Source organism: Chaetomium tenue (assembly GCF_020726465.1).
Source record: "Chaetomium tenue strain MPI-SDFR-AT-0079 chromosome Unknown F5144scaffold_2, whole genome shotgun sequence".
NCBI lineage: Eukaryota > Fungi > Ascomycota > Sordariomycetes > Sordariales > Chaetomiaceae > Chaetomium > Chaetomium tenue.
The window spans coordinates 5,066,956-5,093,175 of record NW_027117330.1 but is presented as its reverse complement, the minus strand read 5'-3'; the positions used below and the strand labels follow the sequence as shown (position 1 = coordinate 5,093,175).

The window sequence follows — 26,220 nt, the reverse complement described above, 5'->3', positions numbered from 1 at the left end:
TGACGCCCAGAATAGGAGGTTTCTCCACATGTGCATTTTATCTTCCGCCTCCCCTTTTCATTGTCAAGTCAGACAGGCCACACCTATCCACCGACAAATTCCGAGTCTGACATTTAACTATTGCCATCGTCTCTGTCCCCGGATTCTGCACTCTCGATCACCTTGGCCGGTCTTTCTCCCTCCTAATCACCTAATCTTTCCTAGGGGATCATCTCTCTGTCTTTACAATCTGAGCAAGAAGTATATCCATGGTTGCAACGATGAAGATGGACCCTTCAGTGAGTAATCCTCTTAACCAACCTTACCTACCGAATTTGGGGACATGGGTTGCTTACCCCGTCAAGACCTCAGACCCCATCCGCCCTGCTACCCTTTCTGTCCGTCCGCTCGCCACCCGCAGCTTTACCGAATACCGGCTGCCGTTCGCCGCTCAGACACACGAGTTCGCCCGCGTGCCTGGCTCTAATTTCGTGCTACTGTCGCAGATGTCCGACAGCGAGCTTATCAAGATCGAGCTGGACCCGACTAGCAAGGAGCCTCTCGCGTTGCAGTCGTTCCCCATCGGGGGGAGCTGCGACTCCGGGCTCCATGGCGTCTGGCCGTCCAAGAAGTTCCCTGGCATGATGTGGCTGACGCTGCAGTCCGAGAACAAGCTGTTGCTCGTCGACCCCGGCCCGGATCTCGCGACGGCCCCATCCATTATCCAGACCATCGACATTCCAGAGCCAGGGAATGGTCCACATTGCGTGTTTGAGATTGGCAACCGCGTATGGACCGGGCTTAAGGTCGCATCTAGGCAGACGGGGAAATACTACGTATTCTGGGCAGATATCGATGATCCCACCTCCAGCAATGGATTATACCCGTGCCTCAACAGCCCCGTGTTCATTCAAGAGGAGCCAACTACGCGACTTATCTATGTCACACAGGACGTCGAATCGTCCATCATGCGCATTGATGTCACCAGCGGCGAGACGACACAGCTGCCGATTCCCCCAGACGTCGGCAACACGCCCGTCGGCATGACTACGGCATCCGGTCCCCTGCTCGGCTTGTGGTTCACCCTCGCTGGCAACGCTGCCGGAGGCTCCGGGTCCTTCGGCCATATCGGACCTGAGGGCAAGCTACAGTTTTTCCAGCTCAAGGAGCCGATGCTCGGCGCCAACGCCGGCCTTCTCCACATCGCCGACGCTTCGACTCTCGACAGCGGTCCGGCCCTGTGGCTCCTGTCGTCGTCGCTGCTCAGCCCCAACTCGGCCGACGCCCTGATTCGCGTGAGGTTCGACAAGGCCGTCACGTCCGTCGCCGGCGAAGAGTACATCTCCATGCCGACGCAAAACGCCCAGGTGCATCGCGTCGTGGCCCTGGACGCCACGGTCCTGGTGTCCGAACTCAGGACGTCTACGCTTGCCCAGTTGACGTACAAGAATACGGTTGCCGGGAAGTGGTTGCCGGCGGAGTGAGTCGGAGAGTCTCGGTGACGCGACGGTTGCCTGCGAGGTGAGCTACCCAGACTTATCCCAAGGAGACGGTGGGACAGGGTAATCTAGGTAGTGTGTGATGTTCTGTTGAGGTCCACTTGGCTGACCATTTCAGGTGGACATTGGACATCCACACCCTTCCCGGCCTTCCGAGTTTTGTTGCCGAGACCTGATCTTGGTACCTGCAAGGAACACGCTCTTGCTAAGCTGGTTAGGTTTGTCATTCTTTGGCTGGATGGAGCTATCCGCACGCGAGCCGCAAGTGTTTTCCGCTGTAAACGGGCAAGTGAACGGGTTTTAGAATTGAACGGCCAGTTTTGAATGAATGCCTTTCCTTGATGCCAGGCTGCAATGTATCATTAATAGGGATTGTGAGAATGGTGCCTAGAGGTACCTATTCACCCGGGTGGGCTTGGATGCGGGCAGAAAACAACTTGTAGAAGTTGGTTTATTCGGAACCAGTGGTGAGTGCGGTGGTTCTTAATTCCGGCGGTGGGTCTCAGATTCTCGTGCTGAGGGTTCTGTTCGGCCGACTCGGGTCATTTATTGCTAGCGGCAGTTTCTGTCGTCATATCCCTTGCCCGCGAATGTGATCCGGCGAGAGGGGTTCCCTCCCACTTCAATGCATCTTGTCAAGGGGTCTTCCGAATTAGTCAACACCCCGCACTGTTTCTTGTCTTGTTTGGAGAGGAAGTCGATTGAGTGACTCTCTCAAACCTCACTCCATTCAACACTTCAAACCACAAAACAACTCCATTAAATTTGATTGGTAAGTATATTGATGGCAAGTACATCAACCCCGCATCATCACATTACCGCGTGTGTACAGTGTGTCCCTCAAATACTCTCATTCACACTCTCTAGACCACCACCACCATGTCTCCTCTCATCGCCCAGTCACCCACGCCCCGCGTGATCCTCGGTCTGATGACCTTCGGTCCAGATGAGTCCACCGGCGCCCGCATCACCGACGTCGGCGAGTTCGGCAAGGTGCTGGACCTGTTACAGTCCCGCGGCTACAACGAGGTCGACACGGCCCGCCTGTATATCGGCGGCAAGCAGGAGGCCTTTACGCGCGAAGCCGGATGGAAGGACCGCGGCCTGACCCTGGCCACCAAGGTCATGTATCCGGGGGTGCCCGGCGCCAACACCTACGACAAGGTGTTGCAGTCGGTCGACACCAGCCTGAAGGACCTGGGGACGGACTGTGTAGACATTCTCTACCTTCACGCGGCGGTAAGTCCTAATATATTATCAACCCCAGCTCTCACAAACCGCCACCCAAACACCCCACACCCACCCATCAACCAACTAACACCCCCCCTCCCCCGCAGGACCGCGCAACCCCCTTCGCCGACACCCTCCGCGCCATCAACGACCTGCACCGCGCCGGCAAATTCGTGCACTTCGGCGTCTCCAACCTGACCTCCTTCGAGCTCGCCGAGGTCGTGCTCACCTGCACCCACCACGGCTGGGTGCGCCCGACGGTCTACCAGGCCATGTACAACGCCATCACGCGCAGCATCGAGCCCGAGCTGGTGCCCGCCTGCCGCCGGTATGGGTTGGATCTGGTGGTGTATAACCCGCTGGCGGGGGGGTTGTTTTCGGGGAAGATTCGGTCAAGGGATTTGGTGCCCGAGGAGGGGAGGTATAGTGATAATGCGGTATCGGGGAAGATGTATCGGGAGCGGTATTTTAGGGAGACGACGTTTCGGGCGCTGAGGGTGGTGGAGGGGGCGGTGGAGAAGGCGGGGTTGACGATGATTGAGACGGCGTTGAGGTGGGTGGTGCATCATTCGGCGCTGAGGGTGAAGGATGGGAATGATGGGGTGATTGTGGGGGTGTCGAGGCTGGAGCAGCTGGATGCGAACTTGACGGCGCTGGAGAAGGGGCCGCTGCCGGAGGAGGTGGTGGAGGCACTGGATGAGGCGTGGGCTATTAATAAGGCGGATACGAGCGTGTATTGGCATGGTGAGGTCAAGTATGCGTATGATACGCGGGAGGCCTTGTTTGGGGAGGAGAAGAAGTAGAGGGCGGACAGGAATACAATACAACATTGCTTTGTCGAAGGGATAAAGTAGTTACCACTTGCTCGAGTCCCTTCCGTTGTTTGTCTACCTAGGAGCACGACACACTCTCCAAAGTGCCGCCCACTGAGGCAAACTATAGGAAAAAGAGGATAAATCAGTTCGGAGAGAGGGCGCCAAATACACGCAGCGCCATGTCAGTCTTGGGACCTGACTGCGCACCCGCACCTTCGCGACAACGTACACCTAATTTGGTCGGCTATTGGAGGTTACTTCTCTAGAGACTTGTCACGGCGCGACAGAGACGAATCATGGCTGGGGATTACGGCAGTGAAGCTCGTTCATGAACAGCTCAAGGAAAATTTACATTCATTTATGTCTATCACGTTCATCTTTATTCGAGCCAACGACCCAAGGGAGCCATCGCTGATCACCCTTCGCCACCTCGCCAGGATCATAGTTTTAATTGGACCTGTTGCTAGGGGTTGGACTGGGGGTTGGGTTGGGGGTTGGGTTGGGAGCGGGCTGAGGTACACATGGCTTCTCGTAGGCGCCACGTTTCTGGAGGGCAAGGGCCATGGTGAGTGGAGAACCGAGATGAGGATATGGAGAGTGAGATGTTTGCAAGTTCTCTCTATTAGCAGCGGGAGTTGCAGTTCGGAGAGAGAGGTCAATTCAGTGAGGTATTGTGCTGAAAGGAGATCCGAGAGGGAAACAGCTGTATATATGTTGGAATATAATCCATAAATAACTAGAAGTTCCTACTTGTGCGGAGTAGGGAGACGGACAATGACTTTGTGCGTTGTTCCTTGAGTAGTTGCGGGCCATCAGCCAAAGGAGACTGCGTAGCTCATTGTACACAGTCGCCTACAATCGGTCTCTAGGCCAGAGGCGTCTCTCGCAGCGTCTCAGCGCCCGAGTCCACAGAGACGCTTTGTCTCCTAGTCTCTCCCTCCCCACCCGCATCCCTCTGTTGTCTCTCAGCCACGTTCTCTCGAAGGTGTCCCGAAAACAGCCGTGCTCGTCTCGTAATCTTGTCTGTGCTGCCGTATGCTTTGTGGTCACTCAGATGGTCGCAGATGGCGTCAAGTAGCTTGAATGCTTCGTCGTTCCGGCCCTGGATGCTCAGTCGACGACTGATGTTGACCATGCCCCAGTAGAAGGCGTCGTCTGGCTTCGCGCTCTCGTCGTGCAGGTTCTCAATAACGGTCTGCAGCAGTTTCTCCCTGCGCTCCCCGTTGTCATCCGTCGCATCCAGAAAGCTCTCTAGTAGTGCCGGTGGCTGGAGACTGGGCATCGGGATGACGTTGGACATGAGCTCGATGCCGATGTTGTACGCTTGCGCTGCCTCGTCTTTCTTCCCCTGCTTCTCGAGACACTCGGAAAGACTGTGGTGGAACGGCCCGTGTACGATGTACGGGAACCAAGCGCACGCCTTGGGATTCTGTTCGATGAAGTCGGTCATCACGCGCAACAGCGGTTCTACTTCCTTGGCTGGGTTGTGCGTTCCCATGAACAGCGCGGCGCTGGCAACAGTGTTTATGGTGCGCTCGTGTACAAAGGCATCTCTGTTCGTCCAGTCTTCTTGGAGCAGCTGCTTGATAAGACCCCAGGCTTCCTCAAACCTTCCCATTTCCGTCAACACGGAGGCGTGGTTGCCCAAGCTCCAGAGGGTCTCGTCGTCTCGCGGGCCGTAGATCCGCATCCGGTCTTCGACAATGCCCCGTGCGAGTCGTTCCGAGTCCTCGAGCCTGCCGATGTCCAACAGCATCCTGGCATATGCCAGCCTCGCCTCCTGGACGACGTAGGAGTTCTGATGGTCCGCCGTCTCGGCCCGTCGAAGGATATCCTTGTACACGGCCTCTGCGTTGGCGTATTCCCTCTGGGACCGGAGCGCCCTCGCTTTCAGGTCCATGGCGCTAAGGGTAAATTTGTCTGCCGGCCCTAACAGCCTGTCGCCGACGGCGACCATCTTGTTCATCAACGGCGTCGACACGTTGCCGTTCTCTTGCCAGTTGTGGTAGATGGACCAAGCGAGGCCAAACCAGAGCCTTGCCGTCGGCGCATCTTCGGGCTCCTCCTCGGCCAGGGGGTCAAAGTGAATGGTGAGGCCTTGTTGCAACCGGTTGCGAGCCGAGAAGGCATCGATGTTGACGGACGCAGCGAGCATGAACCGATTTTTCCACACCCCGAAATCCCCAGACCGTGCTAGCCACGTCTGGGTGCAGTGCCGGACGAGAGAGTGCATCTTGAACACGTCCTCGCTCGCCGTGGGGATTATCAGTGAGTATCCCAGCAGCGTCTCGAGATCGGCCTCAAACTCGTCGCCAGGGCCGGCAGTGACGGTGGAAGCCACGTCACTCACACTGCCAGCCTCCGACTTGGATGACCACCAGCCCTTGGACAGTGTTTTGCTGATGGAAAACCGCGCCTTCTTTGCCTTGGCCGGGGCAGTTCCCCCCTTACCCAGGTCAGCTCCCGTCCAGCGCCCCCAAGCCTGGGATTTCTGGTCCACTTTCAGCTGCCGGCCGAGGTAGCGACGGCCTGCACTTACAGACGAGAGCAGCGTGGTTGCGTAGGACGGGAGGGTATCCCTGGCCGTCGAGTACGGGAGTGCCGAGGGTTCGGACTCGTACCAGGCTTTGAGGGCCCACCCAGGGATGGACTGGGGGCTGAAGAAGCTCATCAGGGACAGCAGATGGGCTGCCGAGGGCCTCTCCTGCTGGATCTGGTTGAATGTGACGGTCCAGGTGCCGAGGATTGAGGTCGAAGCGCCATGGTAGCGACGGTCATCGTCGTGCTCCCAGTCGAGTAGCTTGCCCTGCGTGTCATTGCTGCGGAGCTTCTCGGCATATTTGCTCACCGTCACCCGCGAGCTGAGGCGGTTGATGTAGGCTGCGGCATGGGAGATGGCCAGGGGCATGTGGTCGAGGAGGCGGACCACCTCCTGGGCTTCCTCTTTCCCGCACGGCTTCCTGAGCTTCGACTGGAACAGCTCCGTGGCCACCTCCTCGCTCATGGCCTCGACCTGGTAGATGTTTTTGCTGTTTCCGATCAGTCTTTCGACCGCCGTCTGCGTACGGGATGTGATGAGGGTAAATCCGTTGTTCGCCAGAGGCAAGAGTTTATTCAGACGTGGGTCGTCGTCAGTGAGAATGGAGTAGTCGTCAAAATTGTCGAGCACCACCGTCCACCGGCCGTTTGGTTCCGCCCTAAGCCAGTCGTGGACACGGGTGCTGATGTCGCCGAACGAGGCGTTGGAGGTGTCCAAACCTAGCGTATGGGATATGGAGCGATACGATCCTTCCAGGGTACTCCTGTTGCTCGCGTTGAGCCAGAAGACGTGCGATTTGCTTCGGACGGTGTACGCAAACTGGATGGCAAGCTGAGACTTCCCAATCCCTCCAAGACCGAGAAGCGCAACACGTGCTCCCGGTATCTTGAACTTGTCCCTCAGCCAGGCGGAAATATCGGCTTGGTCGACAAAGTCAGGATCTTGTGGGAACGGGACGGACCATTTTAGCGTAGAGAGCTTGTCGGCTGTGGGCTCTGAATTCTCCGCCGGCGTATGCAGCCCGAGGAGTGCCTTTGCCACAGATGCCGCGGTTGCTGCTGCGTAATCTTGAAACTTCTTATTCTTGTGGCTATCGGCGTAGTCACAGACCCCCTTGACCACAAGGCACGGCTGGTGCTCCCAGATGCCGGCAGCTTCCATCTCGAAGGCGATGATGCCCTCCGTTTCGGCGACCTTGTCGCGCCTGATGGCAGACTTCATCACCGTGTCCCCTGAACCGACAGGCCCGACGTGGATGGTGGGATCAAAGGCGGCATCCTCCGCATCCGCCACTCGCCCTTCGAGGCGACTTCTCTCGACGAGGAAAGCGTCCTCGCAGCCCACATCCTCGCAGGAGCTTTCCATCGCTTGCTCGCAGACTGGGTCAAGCTCGTTGCTGTGGTCCCGGCACTCGCAGGCGGGCGAACCTTGGTGCTTGTGGCGGTACTCGGGCTGGAACAGTTTGTCGTGTGCTGTCCGGGGAAACGCGTACTTTGGTTTCCGTTGCTGCAAGTCCTTTAGACAGGATAGGGCCCTTGTGCGCATCAAGTCTTTAACGCCAGTATCGAGCATGGCCAGAATGCCCATAATCTCGTGATTGGGTCCAGTAAGGTTGTCTTTCGCGCTGTTCTTGCGGCGGAAGCCGTCCGGATACTCTCTCCCAAAGTCATATTGAACGAGTGAGCGGCTGATAACAACGTCGCCGAGGAGGATCTCGTCATCCCCGGCCTTGGGAACACCGCCGCAAATGCCGACGAGCAGGGTTACGCGCACGTTGGGGTAACTATGGCGGAGGTCACTGGCGACGACAGCGGCGTTGACCTTGCCCATCCGGTTCGGCAGGAGAACCAAAACAACATTGTGTTGCCAGATCCGCCCGTTGACGTATGTGTTGAGGTCGTTGGGGGCCTTGCCGAATGCTGCGCCGCTGGGGTCGGTAGTCCATACCTCGTCTAGCTGTGACAGGGCGGCGTCGAACTCGAGAGGGAGCGCGCATACGATGGCGACGTGGAAATGCCCGCGATGCGACGGCCGCGGATGCGCCATCTTTGGTACTGCTAGACCAGAAGACCGAATGCGGGGGTGGCATGGTGAGAAGGGAAAAAGAGTTCAAGTCAAGCCTCGTGGGGCCGCGGCACAGCAGTCGACGAGCGGAGTGAGGCTGGGTGCGGAGCTGCATGATGGATCATGCGGGCAGCAGGCAGGGGGTTACATTGGTAGGCTCAGGTACCCTAAGCTCTTTTGCTCGATTTCAGTGGCCCATCCCCGAAGGCCCCCAAGGAACGACGTGCAGTCCGCTAATAAGACGAAGTGGGCAACAACTCAAACAATGACTGTGGTTTCGCGCTGTGAAAGAGCGGAAGATTTGGAATGCTCCGAGACGTTAGAAGATGGTATATTAAGAGGAAGGAGTCTGATTAGGTTCCCCTGAGTCCTGGACATTTTTCTGGTTGATTCGCAAACTTGCCTACATCAAGGCAAACTGGAAATAACCACGTAGGTTCAACCTCTACTTGGGTGATGGGCCCGAGGCGGCAAGGGTGGCAACAACGCATCGCTCGTTGGCTCATTTTGTCGGCCCTTGAATGACTGAGTGAACCGCTTCCTCCTTTGTTTGCTGATAGAAAGTGTACCAGAGCAACAACGTGGGCGACGACTCTGGTGAAACGACGGGCCATGAGTAAACAATGCCGGGAACAAAATCATTGTTAGAGTTTTGTTCAGGGGGGATATGGACCCCAAGTTGCCTACCTACATAGCGTGATTATTACATATATACACAGACAACTTTTAGAAGTGACTGTTGCTGCCACCACTGACCTTCATTAACCATTCTCATTAACCATCACACACAGAGTGACAAACCAGACATCAACTCAAGCTAACGGAAACTAGTACTACTGCTCTACCACAACCACACCAACAATCATGTCTCAACAACCGACCCTCCCCTCCAAGCCCATCTCCCACCTCCCCCTCAACCACTTCAACGACGAAATGGCCGCAGCCGCCTACGCCGAATCCGAGCGCGACGCCGTGGCCGGCATGTCCGACGACGCCTTCAGCACGCCCAAGGCCACCGGGCAATCTTCACCGTCCTCCACCGACAGCAACACCGCCATCCCGCTCGCAGCCGCCATCACGCAACTCCGCAGCATCCGAGCCCGCTTCACCGCTACCTACGACAGGTTGCTGTCTTTTGAGATAAACGTGCACCTCATATCGTATGTGGAGGACGACGAAGACATGGAGCTCACGACGCTCGAGCTGGGGGAGCAGCTGACGGCGCGGTACAGGGCGGCGACATATATGTTGGGGGAGTTGGTGGAGATGGAGGAGGGGCGGTAGGTGGAGGAGTACCGGGCGAAAAAGCTGGCGACGATGGCTATGTGGAAGCGTATGCTGGCGTGCTGGGAGCCGTTGATGAAGCGGTTGGAGGAGTTCTTGGAGGATTCGGCGCACGAAAGGTGGGTGCAGACGATTATGAATGGGCTGCACGAGATCTTGAGCGGGTGGGATGAGGTGGTGCCCTGGCCGAGCTCGCCAAGCGAGTAGAGGATGGGATGGGAGAGAGGGGAGAAGGTGGCTTGCAGGGAAGTGGCCAGGGATAGAAGGGTGGCCGTTTCTGGTGCTTTACCTAGGTACCTACCTGTGGGGGGTTGCTTGACCGTAGATACCTAACAAAGAGTGAAACAAAATAGACTTTGTTTCAGGATTGTTGACTTCGTATTCACTAGGTGAAGAATGCTAATGAACACATACGGCTTGGAATTGTCCATGCGAGGCCACATAATCCCCTGAAATGTTTCTTGCCCAGTCCAGAGCGCGTTTGTTGGGGTTTCAGGGGCCGGCTCAGCAGCATATGACAAGTGACTAAATGCCACAGCTCCCCCCCACTATTCAATTCTTTCTTTGTTCAACAGCAACGCCTCATGTTGCGGGTGCGGGTAGCCGAAACATGCTCATTTCCAGAACATTTCCAGAACCCAATGGAAGGAAGCTAAAGTTTTTTTTGGATCCGGATTCCCCCGGTTCGTCGCATAGTAACACGAACTCGCCGCCAGGGATGCTATCTCCGAATTTGGGTCTGACGGTCACCCAACACATGGCTTTTTCCAGGGGTAGACAATTCGAACAAGGAAATTCAGCCACCACAGTCATCCAAGCCGGTCTTTGGTGGGTAACATGGCTTGTGAGTGGCTCCCGGGAGTAGCGGGCGCTATGAAGCCCGGGCCAGTTGATCAAAGCTTGAGTTTCAGAGATTTCGGTGGTCTGTCCATCGGCGTTTCCGAAGGGCTCAGCTGTCATCGTCGAGCTTGGATGAGTTTTGAGAAATCTGAGAAATGGGAATGGTGATGGGATGCTAGTCTTCATTAAGAGCCCGTCCCCCGAACATGGAACAGTTTTTCTCTCACTCAGTTAAACAACACTCTTACCACACACACAACCTTCCTCTCAACCAGACTTCAACATCCTCAATCTCACCTGTGACCAGAAGCTGCGTCCATCACATCTCAAACACCACATCGACCATTATCACCCCAGCAACCGAGCAGGCGCCACTCTTGAGCTACACCTAATCGGGCTCGTGGTCTCTAATCACGTTCCGCATCCCGGCCATTTTCCGCGTCCTGCCATCTCCCACACTCACTCAACATGACCTCCGCCCGCTCCTCGTCCCGGCCGGCGCCCGGTCGGCGCCAAGTCCGCCAGAAACGGGGGGCGTACGAGAAGCCATGCCCGCCCAAGCCCTCTCCCAACCCATCCCCCGACCAAGGGTCCAATTGAAGGTGCGGCGTGTCCTGATGATGGCCGATGTGTGTCGCACCGCTAACATCAATCCAGTGCAAATTTGTACCGTCACACAGGCTGGCCCTGTGATGCCTCGGTTCGGTATGCCATCAGCCTGGACGAGGTCACCAAGTTGAGGGTCCGGGGGCCTCAACATCTGTGCCGCCGCCAAAGGTTCGAATCAGATTTCTAATCATCAATGTCACCTTGAGTACCACAAGAACTGACTTGTTCAATTTAGGGTCTATCCAATATAGTAATGTCTTTGCAATGAGTAATGGAAACTTGGGAGATAGGTTAGATGAATTATAGATTGATTAGACTTTTACAATTAGCACCTCTGGTCCGTAGCTGCAGTGAATTGGCAGATGCCTTTCCTTCCTTGAACAAACTAGAACTTCCACAGCACTGGCCGTGGCGCCGCTAATCGCAATTGAAGACACTTTTAACCATCGCCGACACCTCCAGCCCAGTTTGTCAAAAAGCGGGTGAAGGAGGAGGTGTGCGCGAGGGCCTTCTGGTGAAGCTCGGGTGGCATGGTGACCGTGTAAAGCTGGAGAGAAGGAGGCTGCGCTCGAGACGTCCAAGTCTACCCTCATGATCGGTATTCAGGTGTCAAGGGGGGCTAATCGGGAGGAGCTCGTGGCTGGGCTGAAGATGTCGATGCAAGAGACTATGACGAACATGTTCGGTTATGAGTTTGGCTCGAAACGAATCCAAGACGTCCGGGCCCATCTGGATTCGGTCTCAATGTCGCTTCAGGAGAGGCAACCAAACGCCGGTGCAGCCGCACCAGCTACAGAGGTCAATATCGGTAAGCCGCTGGCCACGGGGCCGATGTTTGAAACCTGGTTAGATTCTTTCACACCCTCCCAGGATAATATCGAGCAGAATCGGAAGTTACGACATCGGTCTTCGAGGATATCATATCGTTCCATGATCGAGTACAAGCCGCTGTTGCGCAACAGCTGGAGGGTGTGCTCAGCGAAGAGCACCGAAGTGACGGACCGGCGCGGATTGGGCTGTTCATGATCCGAAGACGGAGGGGTGCGACACTGACGATCCCCTCAAGCTTTTTGTCGCAATGGGTGCCTCAGTACGGCGCGAATGTGAAGAATGGGGAAAATGGAACCCTTGAGTGAGAGCTGAGAAGAAAGCTCGAAGCGGAATGGATCTCCCCACACCATTCCAGCCTGCCTTGAGTGAGTTGCCATATTAGCGGTACTGTGTACCGGTAATGGGGCTCTAAAGACCAAAATTTCTTGTGCATTGCATTTCGAACCCGATCGTGATGTTGGTATCACCTGGCCACAGAATGGGGGCCATTTTAATTTTTATTCTTTGGGAGGCGGGAGAGGCTGTAAAACAGCAAGGCCATACGTGGAGATCAGTCTTCTGTAAATGGGCAGCAATGCGCGCAGACGGACCAAACACCACGAGCCACATCCCATCCACGCTCGACCACTGGTACAGTGGCTAACTTCTTCCAGCCAGGCATGCCCCATCTGCCTTGGCACAGCGCACGTAAACTGCGCCTATGACAGCACTTATTTGAACGTGGTGGATGGATGACCACCCACCTCATTGGCCCTGCCTTGTGGACTACTGGCCACCCCTGAATCAGAGGCTGGAAGTCCGAAGCTCCAGTGGGCTCGGAACCACCCAAATAAGCCTTGCGCAACATTGCCAAGAGACCACGGAGTGCACTGCCCTGCAGCTCTGGGTAGGATCCACTACCTTACCTAGCAATGAAAAGGCAATGATGTAAATATGAAGCTGACGGGACGGAAAGTGGTCCTCATATTTGTTTCTCATCGAAACCTGAAATTAAAGAAGGACGGAGCCAGTTGTCAGCCAAAACATCCCCAACCACGAGGTCAAAGTAACGATTTATAAGGCGTGTAAACAGAGCACGCAACAGACACGATGGCGGCAGCGTATCAACTTCCACCTGTCCCCCAAGCGCTGGTTATTTTCGACCATATGCTCGCCCAGCAAACGGTAACACTGGTGCTCAAAGAAAAGTCCTTCGACGATTTCACCATCAAGGGCCTCGACCAATCTAGATGGATGCACGTCGAGGGCAAGATCGCATCGCTACATGGCCGCAAGAAGGTCTTTGATCCATCAGGGGCCCACCTCTTCGACATCGTCAAGGAGCTCTTGCACTGGCACGCCACTTACAATTGCGAAACCGAAGGCGGCGACAAGCAGTACATGCAGGTCAAGAGCAAGTTCTCGAGTAAGTGACCAAGCTTTACCTCCTAAGTCTCTACCTAACCAACCCACTCACCATCACCCCGCGACAGTCTTCAGTTCCAAGGCCAACGCCACCTTCACCACATCCCACGGCAGGTCGGTCAATCTCGCCATGACGGGCAACTGGCTGGACACAACGGCGGATATTGTGGACACGGCCAGCGGCGCGGTCGCGGCGCGCATCGACCGCAAGCTATTCAACGCGCGCGAGCTCTTGTTGGGCCATCAGACCTACCACGTCACCATCGCCCCCGGCGTGGACGTGGCCCTGATTATTGCCATGTGCGTGTGTCTTGATTCGACGCAAAATGAGCAGAAAGGAGGGGCGTGTACGATTTTGTAGGGTAGGTATGTGGGTAAAGGAAGCGGGACGCGAAGTGTAGATATTGTCGTGTCGATTTGTGACTGGCCTTGATTACCTGGGTAATTATATGTATATATTGACGAAGCTTCTACACAGTACGGTGGAAGCATAATATAAGTCATCCTGTAAATACCTCATCATATATCAAAGTCCCAAGACGAAACCTGGATCAACCCACCTTGACCTGGGGTTTGGCGGCTGGCAAGATTTCAGCTCCTGAAAATTCTTGAATCGAAAAAGGCCGTCTCCCTATCCTGCGGTATCCCTAATATTCCTTCGAATCTCGGATCCGTTTTTTGCCCAACTTAGGTTTGGAGTCGCCATGCACTGCGACCAGACAACTTGATGATCTCACAATGGGCGCCTTTAGTATTGACGGCACCGTGTCCACGATAAGCATGACCTCGGAATCTGCACATTATAAATGAACGTTTGCCGTGCAAGACTTGTCTATAATGACTCCGCCGCAGCTAAATAAGCAACACAGGCGAGCGCTGCGATCGCCTACTTGAGTACATGTAAATTACAGACTTGCATGTGCAACTATGCGACGCTGCTGGGGTTCAAGTTTTGGCACCTAATTTAGCAACGGTCCAGTGATTACTAGGTCTTCAATATCTGAGTACCTGGAGAAAAGGGTAATTAGATACCTTCTCTAAATAGATGAGGATGTAGAAGACTCTCGATATTTCTTCTCTCTGGTCGCTCTTTCATGCCCTGCCCGCAGGTTTTCCTCCCTTAGCCAGAAAGATATATCCGCTTTCTGCCGCTTGGTTATTGGACCGCGTTTCTGAATGCGAGGAGAGGATCCCCCCACGGTGATGGGAACTCCGCTCACCCATACCGGAAAGTCTGAGCGATTCGGAAGCCGGTCAAGGTCAATCTCTGGTGGGAATTGAGAAAGTGGCGGTAGTGTTTCTATCTTTTCAGCAGACCTCAGGGGTTCGGTTTGAGTGCTCCCATCGACGTAGACTGGGCGGGATGTCTCGGGGTGGACGCCACTGGCAACTTTGGAACCAGAAGCTTGGGCTGGTCGTTTCCCTCCAATCTTACCGGTTGTCTTTTCATCGTTGCGCGCGCAGATTCCACCCAATTCGTCATTCGCAAGTTGAGCTAGATCTGTGAGAGATTGGTTGAACGCCGGGCGGACAAGTCCTTTACTCTGAGCCTGGAGGTGTTTGACCTCGTTCCAGATGTTTTGGACCGTCTCCCTGGTCTCTGTAGTGTCCCTCGCAATTTTGTCGATTTTCTTGGTGTCCCTCTTTGTGACTTTGCTGTCTTGTATCAGAAGAGGTAGCTCTGAGAATGTGGGGACAGAGGGAATGCTTGCAGATGGGCCACGTCCATCCAAATATGGAGCCTCGCTCGTTCCTCGTCAAAGGACTTCCCGAGATCAGCGAACTTGTCCTTGTTCTGGAGGTTACCGGCTTCGCAGTCGGTAATGAGGCCATCGGCTTCTTCAAGAAGGTCGTTGATATCGTCTAAGCAAGTCTCTAACTGGGCTCTGACCGCCTTGTCAAGGAGCTTGCCCTGAGCAAGAAGCCCGCGAACACTGTAGATCAGAGCTTTCCAGTCGTCGCAGTGTCTCAGTAAACGCTGCACCCTTCGAGGCGCATTTTTGTATCCGTCGTAAATCTTTTTCCCCCTCAACACAAGAGAAGTAAACCCTTGGATGAGGGTTAAGCACGTGAGAGCTAAGCCGGTGATTGACACGGGGTCCATTGTTCGGAGCGCGGTCCCCAGCTAGTTAACGCAATGGAGATTCCCGCTTAAGTCGGCGTTATGGTGAGCAGTTGAGATTATGATCGGGGCCACGAAGCATCCAACGCTTGCTACCAGGTACTTACCTATGTAAGGCAATCATCGGTTCCGAGCGAGGCAGATTTGGCGGCATGTTCTTGATTTGGACGAGGCTCGGCAATAAGTTAATTACTACTGCAGTTGGGCGTTGAGTCTCGCTGGTTCCGTCTGCATGCTGAGCTCCGCACCATGCAGGCTCAAACAGGACGTACCTCGCGGATGGATTCCTAGTGGCTATTGCCCTCACTGCCACGTTGGGCTTCAAAGCTTCGTTGGCTAGGCGCCTTATGGCCTGCAGCCCATCAACGCAGGTGGCTGTGTGAGACCGGGCAGGTGATTTGGGCAAAGATTTGGGGAAGATCGCCGGGCGGCAAGTTCACTGGGTGCCCTTACATAAAAGATGCAGCACAGCCTTGAACCGTTCCAAGGGAAAACAAAAACGAGGCCGTCCTTGGTGCTCAGCGGTAGCTTGAGTGGGTGTATTGGAGGTATCGGTTCAACACAGCCGGAAGCTCCGAACGCCTCAGCGTCAGTGGTTTAGGAGTGAAAGCCATGGTCCGAGAGCCCCCAGTGCCGCGTCCGTTCGATACGCGGCTAACACAACTTTTTCCCACCATCTCAGGTGTGCCTCATTCACCCAACTGAAATTTACCTATTCAGAAGCCAAATTTAATCACTGGCCGCAGAGTTTACTATGTATAACCATTCAAGCTGTTACTTGGAATTTGCGGCCTAGCGTCCCGGCGATATAGTGGTCCAGCGTCTCCCTGAAAGAGATGATGACTTTCGCGCGTTCGAGCAGACTGGCCCCCCACGTGTCGGTTTCGTAAATGACGATATCTCGGCCGACTTCTCGAAATCCCCGTCGCTCGTATTTTCTCTGCCAATAATAGGCGCCCATTGCTGCTGGAACCGCACGTTTCTCCGTATCCGCCGCTCTCTGTTCGAGGGCGATGAGGAAGTGGCGTCGCTCTCTGCGCTTCCAATTGTCCCCTACATCTCGCTGAAGACTGTGACGAGGGCTACCTCGTACGCAGGGACAAGAAGGCTTTCGAGATGACGCGAGGGTTGAGTTTGGTCGTATACCAGAATCAGGATTCCAATCCCGTACGTCCCCCCAGCGATATGCTTGATTTTGTTATGCTGCTCAGGTACTGACGTGACGCAGTTGAACGGGGAATACATTATCGACGCCCCTCTATTCTAAAAGCAACATAATGGCCCCGGCAAGACCATCACACTAAGAAAAGAGGGTGATGCCCAGCCCGAGGGGCGAGATGACCTGCTCGACGACTTCGACAGGGTTGCTCCGCCGCAGCCAAATGAGACGGCAGAAGCGAACCCTGAGACAGTTTCCCTGAGTGAACTACGGACCTACATGTGCATGCCGCACACCCTCCCGGGGTTCAACATGCGGCCATCACGTTTGGAAACGCCTTCTGGTTGTGACGAACCTGTCCAGGATCCTATCCTGTTAGGGTTCAGCTTCGTTGAAGGTAATCTCTCGAGGATGCTTAGGTTCGGTGCAGCCAAAGGGTGCACAACAATAGACTTGTCTCAACAGTAGGCTTGTGAGCTTGTAGCGAACTGTAGTTGTGATTGCTAACTGGAGAACTCCCAGAGCTCTCCAAAACGAGTGGCTATATACCATCTGGTCTACAGGTACCTTCGTACTTGTGCCTACTGGATCGTCTTATCCCCTAGGCGATCCGTACTGGATCGCCTTATCCAATTCACGATCCACTGGATCGTGAATTCCCTTCCACGATCCGTTTCTTATTGGCTGATGCCCCATCTTTAATCATTGGCTCGGGCCGCTCCCAGCGCGGTCCCGCTTGGCCGCTGCATGCGGCCGTGTTCGTGACACTGGTCCGAAACATCGAGTACAAATCCCACGTCCACGCCAATGTTGAGGATGCCCAGGCCAAAGTCGACAACATGCTGGTGTCGGATGACCTCAAGGATTCCATGAGAAGAATCTTGGGACCGATGGAATTGAAGCCCAGCTGGCGGTGGCATCGCCGCCGTCAACTAGCCGGTGGCAAGAAGCGACTGGCAAGGATCACCATTGCTCTCCAGGGGGATCACATCGAGTCCGCCGCCAGGGTGCCCTCCCGCATGACCCAAAGACCGCTCTATCGGATCCGGATCTCAGGACCTGACAAAAACCTTGACAAGATCTTTGAAAAAGCCAAAACCCTCAACGCCGACTGGGGTTGCATCTTCCTGATCGAAGACATGATCGAAGCGTACACCTCCCATAACCAAGCCTCCTCTCGAATCAACCTCGTCCTGCTTCCAATCCTCCGCTTCCTCGACAGCTTCAACGGCATCACCATCTTTCTCCTCGCCTCCGAAGACGCCAAGACAGATTCCCTAAAATACGTTGAGCCCCGGATCAAGCAGCGGTTGTGCAGCAGCTTCAACATCGGCAACGAAGACGTTCCTGAGCACACACGCGAGCAGCTCTGGAAAGAGTGCATGATCGGCAGGCTTGGAACGACTGAGGGGTTCCTCACCGATGACACGCTGCAGAGGCTGAAAGAACTTGCCAAGTTTAACCTGACGTGGGACGCCATCAGTTCCACCGTTTATGCCGTCCTGCCTAAGGGTATTGCTCCTGACTCGGTCAATTGGGACCTAATAGAAGAGTTGGCTAAACAGCAGCAAAAGTTCAAGAACCCAGCTCTGAACGATCTATGGTGAGTAGCAACGAATGCGAGTGCCTCGGACACGGTCATGTGTACTTAGCTGGATCTTTGGTATAATCGACATTCACGGGTTCACGCAAATTGCCAACGCTGCTATCTCATGTTTGGCTTGTGGTGCTACCTAGATAGTTGGGGAGCTCCTTCGATGAAAATTTCAGTTTCCTCTTGCTGTCGTCTCATTAATCACCCGCCTGCTATTGGAACGGGCCCCAAGGGTCTGCCTCGATCTCGCCGGTACTGGTGGCGGGGGTGAGCCAATGGCCTCAACATACCTAGTTAAATAATAGTTGTTTTTGTCGCAGATGAAAGACGTCAACAGTTGCTGTCGCCTGTGTGTTTGTTGGGTGACCGTCTGACAAGCAATCCCTGAGCCCTTCCCCTGGTTCTAAACCACAACATTACCTTAAGGTACCACCTTACGCCCCCTCCCCGCCATCGTCCCGGAAGCTTCACCAGAAGGCGGAATGCAAGCTTTTGGGATGCATTTGTCGGCCCAACCCTTTGAGGCCAAGTCAAAAGGAGCCGAAAACACCGCATCTCCTTCCGGAGTTCCGGAAAGCTCTATAACCCTAGCCCCTAGCCTTCTCCTGACGAAGTCGGGGTGGGCTGCAAGCCAGCCTCAATTAGTAAACATCATCAGGCTGCGCGGAGCATGCCATAAGCCTGAGAGCGACAGGCTTGTTGGTTGCAGAATGCTCGACGACTGTGCGCCTCAGAGACGGCCGTAATATTGAGACCATGACTTCAATTAATTGAACTAAGAATGGATGACCAGCATCAAACACCTGTTACGGTCATTGCATATTAACATCAGAAAACAACCGTGGGTGCAGGTCATCGTGCAAGCACAACTTGGGTACTTCCCTACTTTGGGTTCTGGATCCCCATCAAAGAATGGGTGCGATGGACAGAATTACCGGAGTGCACGACCGCAAGGTTTCTGCGGTCCGGACATTGGACTCGGTGCCGGGTCGCAATTGCGGTAATTGTAGCTTGATTTCCAAAACCAGGAGGTTCCTGCCTTAATAGTAGATACCATAGTTTTGACGGTGCAATGAATTTCTACACCAGGCCAACCTGGCCCACTGCCGCGCCTGCCATGATGGCAACGCGCCTGCAAATCTCGTTCTGCACCTTCCAGTAATCAATCGTACGATGAACAGAAATGGGAAGGCACGGAGCCGGGAAGGGGACTTTGAGCAGACTTTTATTTATCTGGCCTTTCCACTGGCAATTGCGTATTAATGGTCCGGTCGTGAAGTAAGAAACCATTCACCTTCGCCATATAGTACGAGTGCTCGTCGTGTTTCCAGGTAATACACAGCCGAGCTTCGGAACCACTCATTGCGATACTGAAAACGGCATTATCGATCATCCTGACCTCTTTGCTGTTGCACTGGCCGAGCCGGCGGTTAAGGCCCTCTCCTATCTTCACGCAGGTTGATCGCCGCCCAAAAGCTCCTAGATCCAGACGGGCCGTCGCCTTTTTTTCTTCCAACCACCTCTTACCATCCTCAACAACAGGCCGCAGCGAGGCGTGGTGGGCGGCGGCGACGACGCGGCGTTGGCTGCCGTCGTCGCCCACCACGCCGTTCAAAGGCAACCCGGCGAACCGACGTTCCATGGCCCGAGCCGCTGCCCACCAGGCCCAGGTAAGAATGCCCTTAACACTTTAATTAGCTACCTACTTGCTAATTTCAAGTTCGCTTCAGTTGGAGCACGCAACCACACAGCACCAGGCTCTAGCCTCGGAGCACGCAACGGTACAGGACCAGGTGCCAGCCTCGGAGTACCTACGCGACCGTCCACTACCAGGAGCAGGCGACCATCCACCACCAGGTACCCTTCCAGGAGCAGGCGACCGTCCACTACCAGGCCCCAGCCTCGGAGCAGGCAACCGTACACCACCAGGTCCCATCCTCGGAGCACGCAACCGTACAGCACCAGGTGCGAGCTTCGGAGTACGCAGGAGGCGACCATGCATCACTAGGTCCCCTCCCCGGAGCACGCGACCGGCCACCACTAGGTGGCGCGGGTCCTGAGTCCCACCACAATCGGCGACGAAGACGAGACAACGTACTCTGACGAGGGAATGGCTTCAGGTCAAATAGCTGGTTCTTGGTAGCAATCGAAACATCTTAACATCTCGTATAGCCTGTATCTCGGCAATAACGAGGCTCTGGTGATGCAACTTATTGGATCCAAAGTTGAGACTCCTGGCAAGAGCTGCAAACGTTTTGCAGGCCATTTCTCAGAGTGTCGCCAGTACCATTTCCAGTACCACTGCCAGTACCTAGCATAACAATTGTTTCTTTTCCCAACACAGCCTATTGTTGACGGCGTTCGTATGAAATAGTAACCGTACGCAATGGAAGCAAGAGCCTTGTCTCCCAGGCAAAGATCTCGGACCTTGCTAGTCCTGTTACGAAGAAGATTCTAAGTTTACCGCTACACAAGTGGCAACCCTTATCCTACCAGAGAATGACCCAGACATGGAGCAGGTTACCCTGTCTTTCGGAGACCAGGATAAGCACAACTGAAGCTCGGAGATGACAAGGAGGTGGCGGACGGCACCCCAGGCGTAGAGGGACAAGTGGCCTAGGAGGGCAATACACCAACTTACCTATGTGGGCGACCCTATTCCTAATTCTTGTTCTTACGAGACCGGTTGTTAAGAATGTTGTACGCTTGACTGGAAGAATGCAAAGAAAGCCATTCGGCAGCCAGAAGGTTCCTGTCTACCTATTTTACTCGGTTTCTTTTATTTGTTCTCCCTTGCTCAATTTCTATACTTCTTTATCTATCCGTTTTCTTTACTTCTTTACTTCCTTCTCTTTCTCTAGGTAGTTACGTACCTTAGCTCCTCCACCACATAAGAAAAGTAAGGTACCTCTAGTATATCCTCTGCCAGCCCCTTCGCTAGCAAGGGTGCGAGGCATGTTTCCAAGTCCTATTACGGGTGATTGACAGGTCCAACGCTAGCTATCCCAAATGCGGACTGGGCGTAGGTGGGTAGCCTCGGGACGAACCGCCTGAAGTTCTGAACTTCCTAGACGAGCTATCGACGTTGGGAGCCATCGCCGCGCCTATGTGACGAACCTGCCTAGGATCCTATCCTGTTAGGGTTCAGTGAAGGTAATCTTGCAAAGGATGCTTAGGTTCGGTGCAGCCAAAAGGTGCACAACAATAGACTTGTCTCAACAGTAGGCTTGCGAGCTTGTAGCGAACTGTAGTTGTGATTGCTAACTGGAGAACTCCCAGAGCTCTCCAGAACGAGTGACTATATACTATCTAGGCCCCTAGGTACCTTCGTACCTCTTCCCTTGGGAACGTGAGGAACGGTGGTCGTTCCTTTCCTTCCTTATAGAGGAACCTCAGGAACGGTAGCCGTTCCCCTCGTTCCTCTGCTGATTGGTCCGGGACCTATCTTTAATGATTGGCTGGGGACGCTTCCCACGCGCCCTCCATCGGGACCCTGCATGCGGCCATAACCGTGACAGCCTACGCCTTGTCATCTCGCACACCCACGGAGTAAACCCCGTTACAGAAAGCGGCGCCCTACCGCATAACTAGGGATCAAGATAATTCTTCACCCGCGAGGAGCATGATTATTTGACAGGGCACGCTATCTTGGTGTTGAAGCTAGGCTACTGCCGTAAGCTTGGTCTGACATCACATTTCCAACTCGGGGCCCCAGCGGTGGGCGTAGAAGAGTGACAAAAAGCGAGTGTGAGAAATGGAAATTCGTCGCAAAGAAAGTACAACGCCCGAGTCTTGGGATGTTGTTCATCTCCTTTGCAATCTCCTCCTTCCCCCCTTCCAACTCCATAATAGTCATCCATTTCTCCAACACTGCATTCACGCGGCGTTTAACAGGTGACCGACACGGAGCCGTAAAGGATGGTCACACAGCCATCGCGTTCGCTGATGACGGCAGACCCGCCACGGCAGTCCGTGCCGCTCCAAGTTTACACGCTGCAGCTGAGAGTTGAACAAGGCATGTTAGTTTTCCGTGCCTAGCAACCATATTCTTGATAAGGGGCGAGGGATGTCCTTGGTGGGTATAGAGGTAGCGAAACATAGGTACCTTCCAAGGACGCGAATGGAACGCTTGCCGGCGGGAACGGGGTAGCAGCGGTAGCCGGTGCCGCTGGCATGGAAGTAGCCATGCACCTGGTCGGTGCATCTGTCACCGCCGAACATGTCGAAGTTGGCGGAGCGCTTCTCCGGGTCGCCGACATCGCGGGATGACACGTCCCCAACCTCGCCGGCAGGGGCTGCCAGAGCCATGGAGCTGAAGATGGAGAAGATGGCGAGGATCTGCTTGGTCTGCATGGTGAATGATTTGATTGGAAAGCGGTTGATGCTGGGTGGGTGTTGGAATGAGGATAGAAGGTGAAGATGGTGATGCTGATGATGATGAGGATATACTCGGGGTGGGAGGGAGGGAGAAGACCCCTTTATATACACGGAGCTGCGTGTCTCGAATTTTCGAATGACATTGGGTATGCTCTTCTTGGTCATCAACGCAGGCCCTTGATACAACTGAGTCGGAGGCATACAACTTCTGAAACCCCGAGCCCGGACGTGATTAAAGTAGAAGGCCTTGTTTGGTTGAGACCAATGACAACATTCAGGCTGACTTGCTGACCATCATTGTTACACCGTAGCATTCTTTATATGCAAGCTTGCTTTTATTTGCTGCGTTGAACTTGTGCTAAGTCTTGGGAGTTGATGCTTTCGGTCGACCACTGTGGTCTGCCAGTATTTACAGACCTTCTATGTTGAGAATGTCCCCCTTTTCGTGACACGGGATTTTGGTGGAGCCGAGGACGTCTTCATTGTTTCCCCTAGCAGAGTGCGTTGGACGAGCTGAGTAACAATGTAAAACGTCGATCAACGCCTAACCATAACATCTGCGGCAAAAAAAAGACGAGTCAAACGAGGGCCGTTGATCTTCCCTAGGCGCCAAGGGCGCTTAATCGGACTCTTAATAACTATTCAACGTACGCGGTTGTCGTACACATAGAGAGGAAGATGCCCGGGACGAGTGAAGAGCAAGATCCTATGGATGAATGCAGGAGGTCAACCAGGGCCTTTTCTCTGAGCACCCGCGCATCTAAGCCACATGAACCTTGAGCGACCACCAGGGCGAAAGCCGGGCGAACATCCGACTAATAAGAACTGTACCACCCTCCCCACCTTCTGCACTGCAACCAAGTCTTTAAGGGTCGCAAAGTATGACAGTGAGGCCATGGCCTTCAGAAACCAGCCGCTTGTGTAACTCTCAATTTGTCTCTTGGGCAGGCTCGATGCATCCAAAAGCTCCGGGAGTCTGCGCCAAAAAACCCACTAATTGAAACGAAGCGTTCGTTGTTCGCTCTGCCATGTTACACAGTGTAAGCTTATGGCTTAGATATGCTCGAACAGCTGTTGGGTTAAGCCGCAGTAACAGAGTGCCCAAATGACAGTGTCGTCCTCGAATTCGTAACAGGCCATTGCTTCCACTTGTCTAGGTAGGTAGGTACCTACATCAACCGTCATCTTATGATTTTCCGTTCCGTTCAGCTCCGCGCCACGACTTGCTCCTCTGCGGCAAGTGCAAGCCCATCGGCCTTTCCCACAGCCTCTAGTACTGGCCCTAGTTGGCGAGCTCGTAGCCATAGATGGTGGCCGGCCGCGCGGTCGAGTCGGACTCGGGGCCGTCCTCGGCCCCGAAGATATCGGGTTCCCTAAGGGTGCTGTGAAAGAGGTAGTACACTGGCTCGAAAGGTTGCAATGTAAGGGACCATGCTGCGGGGAGCTCTGACGAGCCTGACTCCAGGAATCTCATTCAGAGTCCAGCCATGATCTCAAATCAAGGGTGCAAAACTGAGTGGTTGACGGGCTCGTTGGACGCCAAGGTTGAAACCCCCGGCCAAGACCTTGGCTGGGTGCTTCTGCAGGCCAGCCGCTGAGGGGTCGCCGGATGACCTCCTCCCTGATGTCGACGAAGCCAGAGTCCGCCAGCCGTTGCTTTGTGAGATGGCTACCTATCCAAGCATATCTGACGGCCGAAGATATCTATAGCGTCCAAATTTTATTGCCCACTGTACATTGTGGGCAACCCGTGGTAAGGTACCGTCATCGTTCGAAGCCCCGACACGCTTGTAGGGCTCGTTGCCGAAAGCAGCCAGGCTCCCGGTCTACAGATAACGCGTCAAGCTGCCGCTAACCTGGAAGGTCCCTGCAGTCTGCCAAGGCGGTCGTCTGCCGGAACGACTAGGGACGGGAAGTTACCCTGCCCTTTCCGGAGTAGGCAATTAACTCTACCTCAGTTGCCGCTCTCCTCTTTGCCAATGAAGACCTACAACGGACGAGCCCCTCGCCTCGAGCAGCCAACCAACCTCTCTTGCTCGACCACATGGTTTCACCGGTCAGACTCTTGCGCGTCTCTCGGTCCTTGTGCGCAGACACGGATGCATTTTTATAGTTGGCTAGTAACCCCAGCCATTGCCGCCGAGCACTTTCGTGTAACTCGAGGCTATCTCGAGAAGGAAGCTGATCTGCCGCCCTACGAGATAAATTGGCGCAGCCACTAAGGCCTGCCATCATTGGGAGTCCATGTCGTCGGTCGATACAACTGCATCATGCACGGGTACAGTCAACTCGCTTACTTAGGTACCTACCTAATCATGAAGCCGTGCAAAGAAACCGAGAGAGGCCAAGTGGATCACACGAGAAAACGAGTGATCTGTAGATGAGACGGTCTGAGCCTACCGCCAATGAGCGGATACCAGTCTGATCGAACCGCCGCTAGAAGAACGGAACAGGTCCTGCATTCTCGTTGTCGAGCCCCGGACCATCGGATCGCATGCCGGAGATATCGAGGTCTCTCAAAACGGAGGATATATAGGACAGCAAGTCAGACACTCATCCCAAAGCACTGTCTTTCATAGCGAGCCATTTCTGTGGTCCATTCCTACTTATAATAATAAATGGGGGCGACCACGGTACGGACTCGCCCCGGCCCGGCGCCACGGGCACAGCCGTGGCATCATGTATCTGGATAAGATCTGAGTAGGCGGCCCGCGCTTGTATCCTGTACTCTTTGCAAGGAGGAAGAGCGGCGGCCCGAGTTGATTGGATGCAGCGATAGAGTGCCTTGCTGCCCCAGGCGGCGTTGACATTGTTACGTCGTGGCTCTGAGCCTACTAAGATACCTTATTGACGAATATACTTCGTCTTGTCCCCACATGCATCCAGCGCCACAAGGATCGAGACATCTAGGTAATTTCGAAAAGGCCCTGACCACATAGTCCGCGTCGACGGGGCTAAGCCGACAACATTAGGCCTCCCTTCGGGAGATTCTGTCCCCTATCCGTTGACGATACGACCCTCTTTCGCTGATGATCGAAACTTCCCTTGGTAGCCCTCAACCGTTGAACCGGAGTGGAGTCATCCTCCCATACCCGAAACCGTGCCGGAGCCGCTGACCGGATCCTGGGCGTAAATTGAGAAGGGCCTAGCCTTCATTTTAGTCCTGTTTATAAAGAGTGAATGACAGGTTGCCCTTAGTTTCCCCTGCCCACCCCGCCAGGGATGTAAGGCCGCACAGGATGCGAAGGCCCGGGTCAAAACCGACGGTCGATGGCGATGGTTTACGAAGATTATTATATGCACAAAACCTTCGTCTCTTCGGGTATTGGCTGTAGAGCACATCCCGGCCCTGGACATCAGGTGCGCACCACAGCCGGCCACTTCAATCTATACCTGCCAGAGTAACAACCCAGGCTCTTCTATGTGATAATAACCAAGTTATAGAGCAGATCTTCTCGTCTGATAAGGATGAAGACTTCATCTCAAAGGAAGACGTCGATACGGAGGAGCCTGGTCCCGTCTCTGATGTAGAAAATGATATGCAGCCCGAGGGCGACGTCGCGATAGACGATAACACATCGGCTCTCGCAACAATGTACCTCCTTTAGCAAGGGCCATTACCTAGGAGACTGTTGTGTGGTTCCAATGGCTTCAAAGCCTTGTCAAATTGGAGGAAGTTGCGAAACATGCAAACAATTTGCTCTTTGGTCACGGTAAGTGGACGGGCATCCGGGAATTATTAGGCATTGTCCCATACTGTTCTGGGTCACGGTACGTAACTACACAAGGCTGGCCGGCAACGTCTCGCTGTCGTTGCCAATTATAGCACAAGCGTTACACGTCTCTTGACTGTTGAACCGGCGACCGAATTGGG

The 26,220-nt window shown here is 54.4% G+C and overlaps 10 protein-coding genes across 10 annotated transcripts; 6 read left to right on the top strand and 4 right to left on the bottom strand.

Annotated features, from left to right (window-relative positions):
• Positions 1-260: 260 nt before the first annotated feature.
• Positions 261-1,463, top strand: F5144DRAFT_545846 (uncharacterized protein; the record flags this gene model as incomplete). Its single annotated transcript, XM_066787383.1, has 2 exons — positions 261-278; positions 345-1,463. 2 exons carry the CDS (start codon positions 261-263, stop codon positions 1,461-1,463), a joined length of 1,137 nt encoding a protein of 378 aa, XP_066647407.1.
• Positions 1,464-2,357: 894 nt separating this feature from the next.
• On the top strand, positions 2,358-3,511 carry F5144DRAFT_482063 (NADP-dependent oxidoreductase domain-containing protein; the record flags this gene model as incomplete). The annotated part of the gene is made up of 2 exons (XM_066785316.1): positions 2,358-2,717; positions 2,816-3,511. 2 exons carry the CDS (start codon positions 2,358-2,360, stop codon positions 3,509-3,511), a joined length of 1,056 nt encoding a protein of 351 aa, XP_066647406.1.
• An 810-nt stretch (positions 3,512-4,321) lies between these two features.
• F5144DRAFT_149530 (uncharacterized protein) lies at positions 4,322-8,198 on the bottom strand. The gene has a single exon (XM_066782459.1). The coding sequence runs from the start codon at positions 8,106-8,108 to the stop codon at positions 4,389-4,391; it is 3,720 nt and encodes a 1,239-aa protein (XP_066647405.1). The 5' UTR covers positions 8,109-8,198; the 3' UTR covers positions 4,322-4,388.
• Positions 8,199-8,335: 137 nt separating this feature from the next.
• Positions 8,336-8,843, bottom strand: F5144DRAFT_565033 (uncharacterized protein). Its single transcript, XM_066788468.1, has one exon. It carries the CDS (start codon positions 8,738-8,740, stop codon positions 8,480-8,482), a length of 261 nt encoding a protein of 86 aa, XP_066647404.1. The 5' UTR covers positions 8,741-8,843; the 3' UTR covers positions 8,336-8,479.
• On the top strand, positions 8,833-9,614 carry F5144DRAFT_565032 (uncharacterized protein). Its single transcript, XM_066788467.1, has one exon. It carries the CDS (start codon positions 8,991-8,993, stop codon positions 9,408-9,410), a length of 420 nt encoding a protein of 139 aa, XP_066647403.1. The 5' UTR covers positions 8,833-8,990; the 3' UTR covers positions 9,411-9,614.
• Positions 9,615-10,798: 1,184 nt separating this feature from the next.
• F5144DRAFT_643582 (uncharacterized protein) lies at positions 10,799-12,226 on the top strand (the record flags this gene model as incomplete). The annotated part of the gene is made up of 4 exons (XM_066792820.1): positions 10,799-10,879; positions 10,931-10,955; positions 11,407-11,667; positions 11,745-12,226. 4 exons carry the CDS (start codon positions 10,799-10,801, stop codon positions 11,993-11,995), a joined length of 618 nt encoding a protein of 205 aa, XP_066647402.1. The 3' UTR covers positions 11,996-12,226.
• A 384-nt stretch (positions 12,227-12,610) lies between these two features.
• Positions 12,611-13,689, top strand: F5144DRAFT_565030 (tubby C-terminal-like domain-containing protein). The gene is made up of 2 exons (XM_066788466.1): positions 12,611-13,095; positions 13,163-13,689. Exons 1-2 carry the CDS (start codon positions 12,780-12,782, stop codon positions 13,453-13,455), a joined length of 609 nt encoding a protein of 202 aa, XP_066647401.1. The 5' UTR covers positions 12,611-12,779; the 3' UTR covers positions 13,456-13,689.
• Positions 13,690-13,924: 235 nt separating this feature from the next.
• Positions 13,925-15,452, bottom strand: F5144DRAFT_565027 (uncharacterized protein). The gene is made up of 2 exons (XM_066788465.1): positions 14,809-15,452; positions 13,925-14,752 (listed from the first exon to the last, which is right to left on the bottom strand). Exons 1-2 carry the CDS (start codon positions 15,196-15,198, stop codon positions 14,132-14,134), a joined length of 1,011 nt encoding a protein of 336 aa, XP_066647400.1. The 5' UTR covers positions 15,199-15,452; the 3' UTR covers positions 13,925-14,131.
• Positions 15,453-17,119: 1,667 nt separating this feature from the next.
• F5144DRAFT_565024 (uncharacterized protein) lies at positions 17,120-18,260 on the top strand. The gene has a single exon (XM_066788464.1). The coding sequence runs from the start codon at positions 17,215-17,217 to the stop codon at positions 17,980-17,982; it is 768 nt and encodes a 255-aa protein (XP_066647399.1). The 5' UTR covers positions 17,120-17,214; the 3' UTR covers positions 17,983-18,260.
• Positions 18,261-21,955: 3,695 nt separating this feature from the next.
• On the bottom strand, positions 21,956-22,392 carry F5144DRAFT_627802 (uncharacterized protein; the record flags this gene model as incomplete). Its single annotated transcript, XM_066792308.1, has 2 exons — positions 22,075-22,392; positions 21,956-21,968 (listed from the first exon to the last, which is right to left on the bottom strand). Exons 1-2 carry the CDS (start codon positions 22,320-22,322, stop codon positions 21,956-21,958), a joined length of 261 nt encoding a protein of 86 aa, XP_066647398.1. The 5' UTR covers positions 22,323-22,392.
• Positions 22,393-26,220: the final 3,828 nt, after the last annotated feature.

Coding starts and splice junctions, on each gene's coding strand:
- F5144DRAFT_565024 (XM_066788464.1), top strand. CDS start 17,215: ATGCTGGTGTCGGATGACCTCAAGGATTCCATGAGAAGAATCTTGGGA.
- F5144DRAFT_565027 (XM_066788465.1), bottom strand. CDS start 15,198: ATGGACCCCGTGTCAATCACCGGCTTAGCTCTCACGTGCTTAACCCTC. Junction 14,753..14,808: donor TTTGGATGGACGTGGCCCAT/CTGCAAGCATTC, acceptor CTGATACAAGAC/AGCAAAGTCACAAAGAGGGA.
- F5144DRAFT_565033 (XM_066788468.1), bottom strand. CDS start 8,740: ATGGCCCGTCGTTTCACCAGAGTCGTCGCCCACGTTGTTGCTCTGGTA.
- F5144DRAFT_149530 (XM_066782459.1), bottom strand. CDS start 8,108: ATGGCGCATCCGCGGCCGTCGCATCGCGGGCATTTCCACGTCGCCATC.
- F5144DRAFT_565032 (XM_066788467.1), top strand. CDS start 8,991: ATGTCTCAACAACCGACCCTCCCCTCCAAGCCCATCTCCCACCTCCCC.
- F5144DRAFT_565030 (XM_066788466.1), top strand. CDS start 12,780: ATGGCGGCAGCGTATCAACTTCCACCTGTCCCCCAAGCGCTGGTTATT. Junction 13,096..13,162: donor GGTCAAGAGCAAGTTCTCGA/GTAAGTGACCAA, acceptor ACCCCGCGACAG/TCTTCAGTTCCAAGGCCAAC.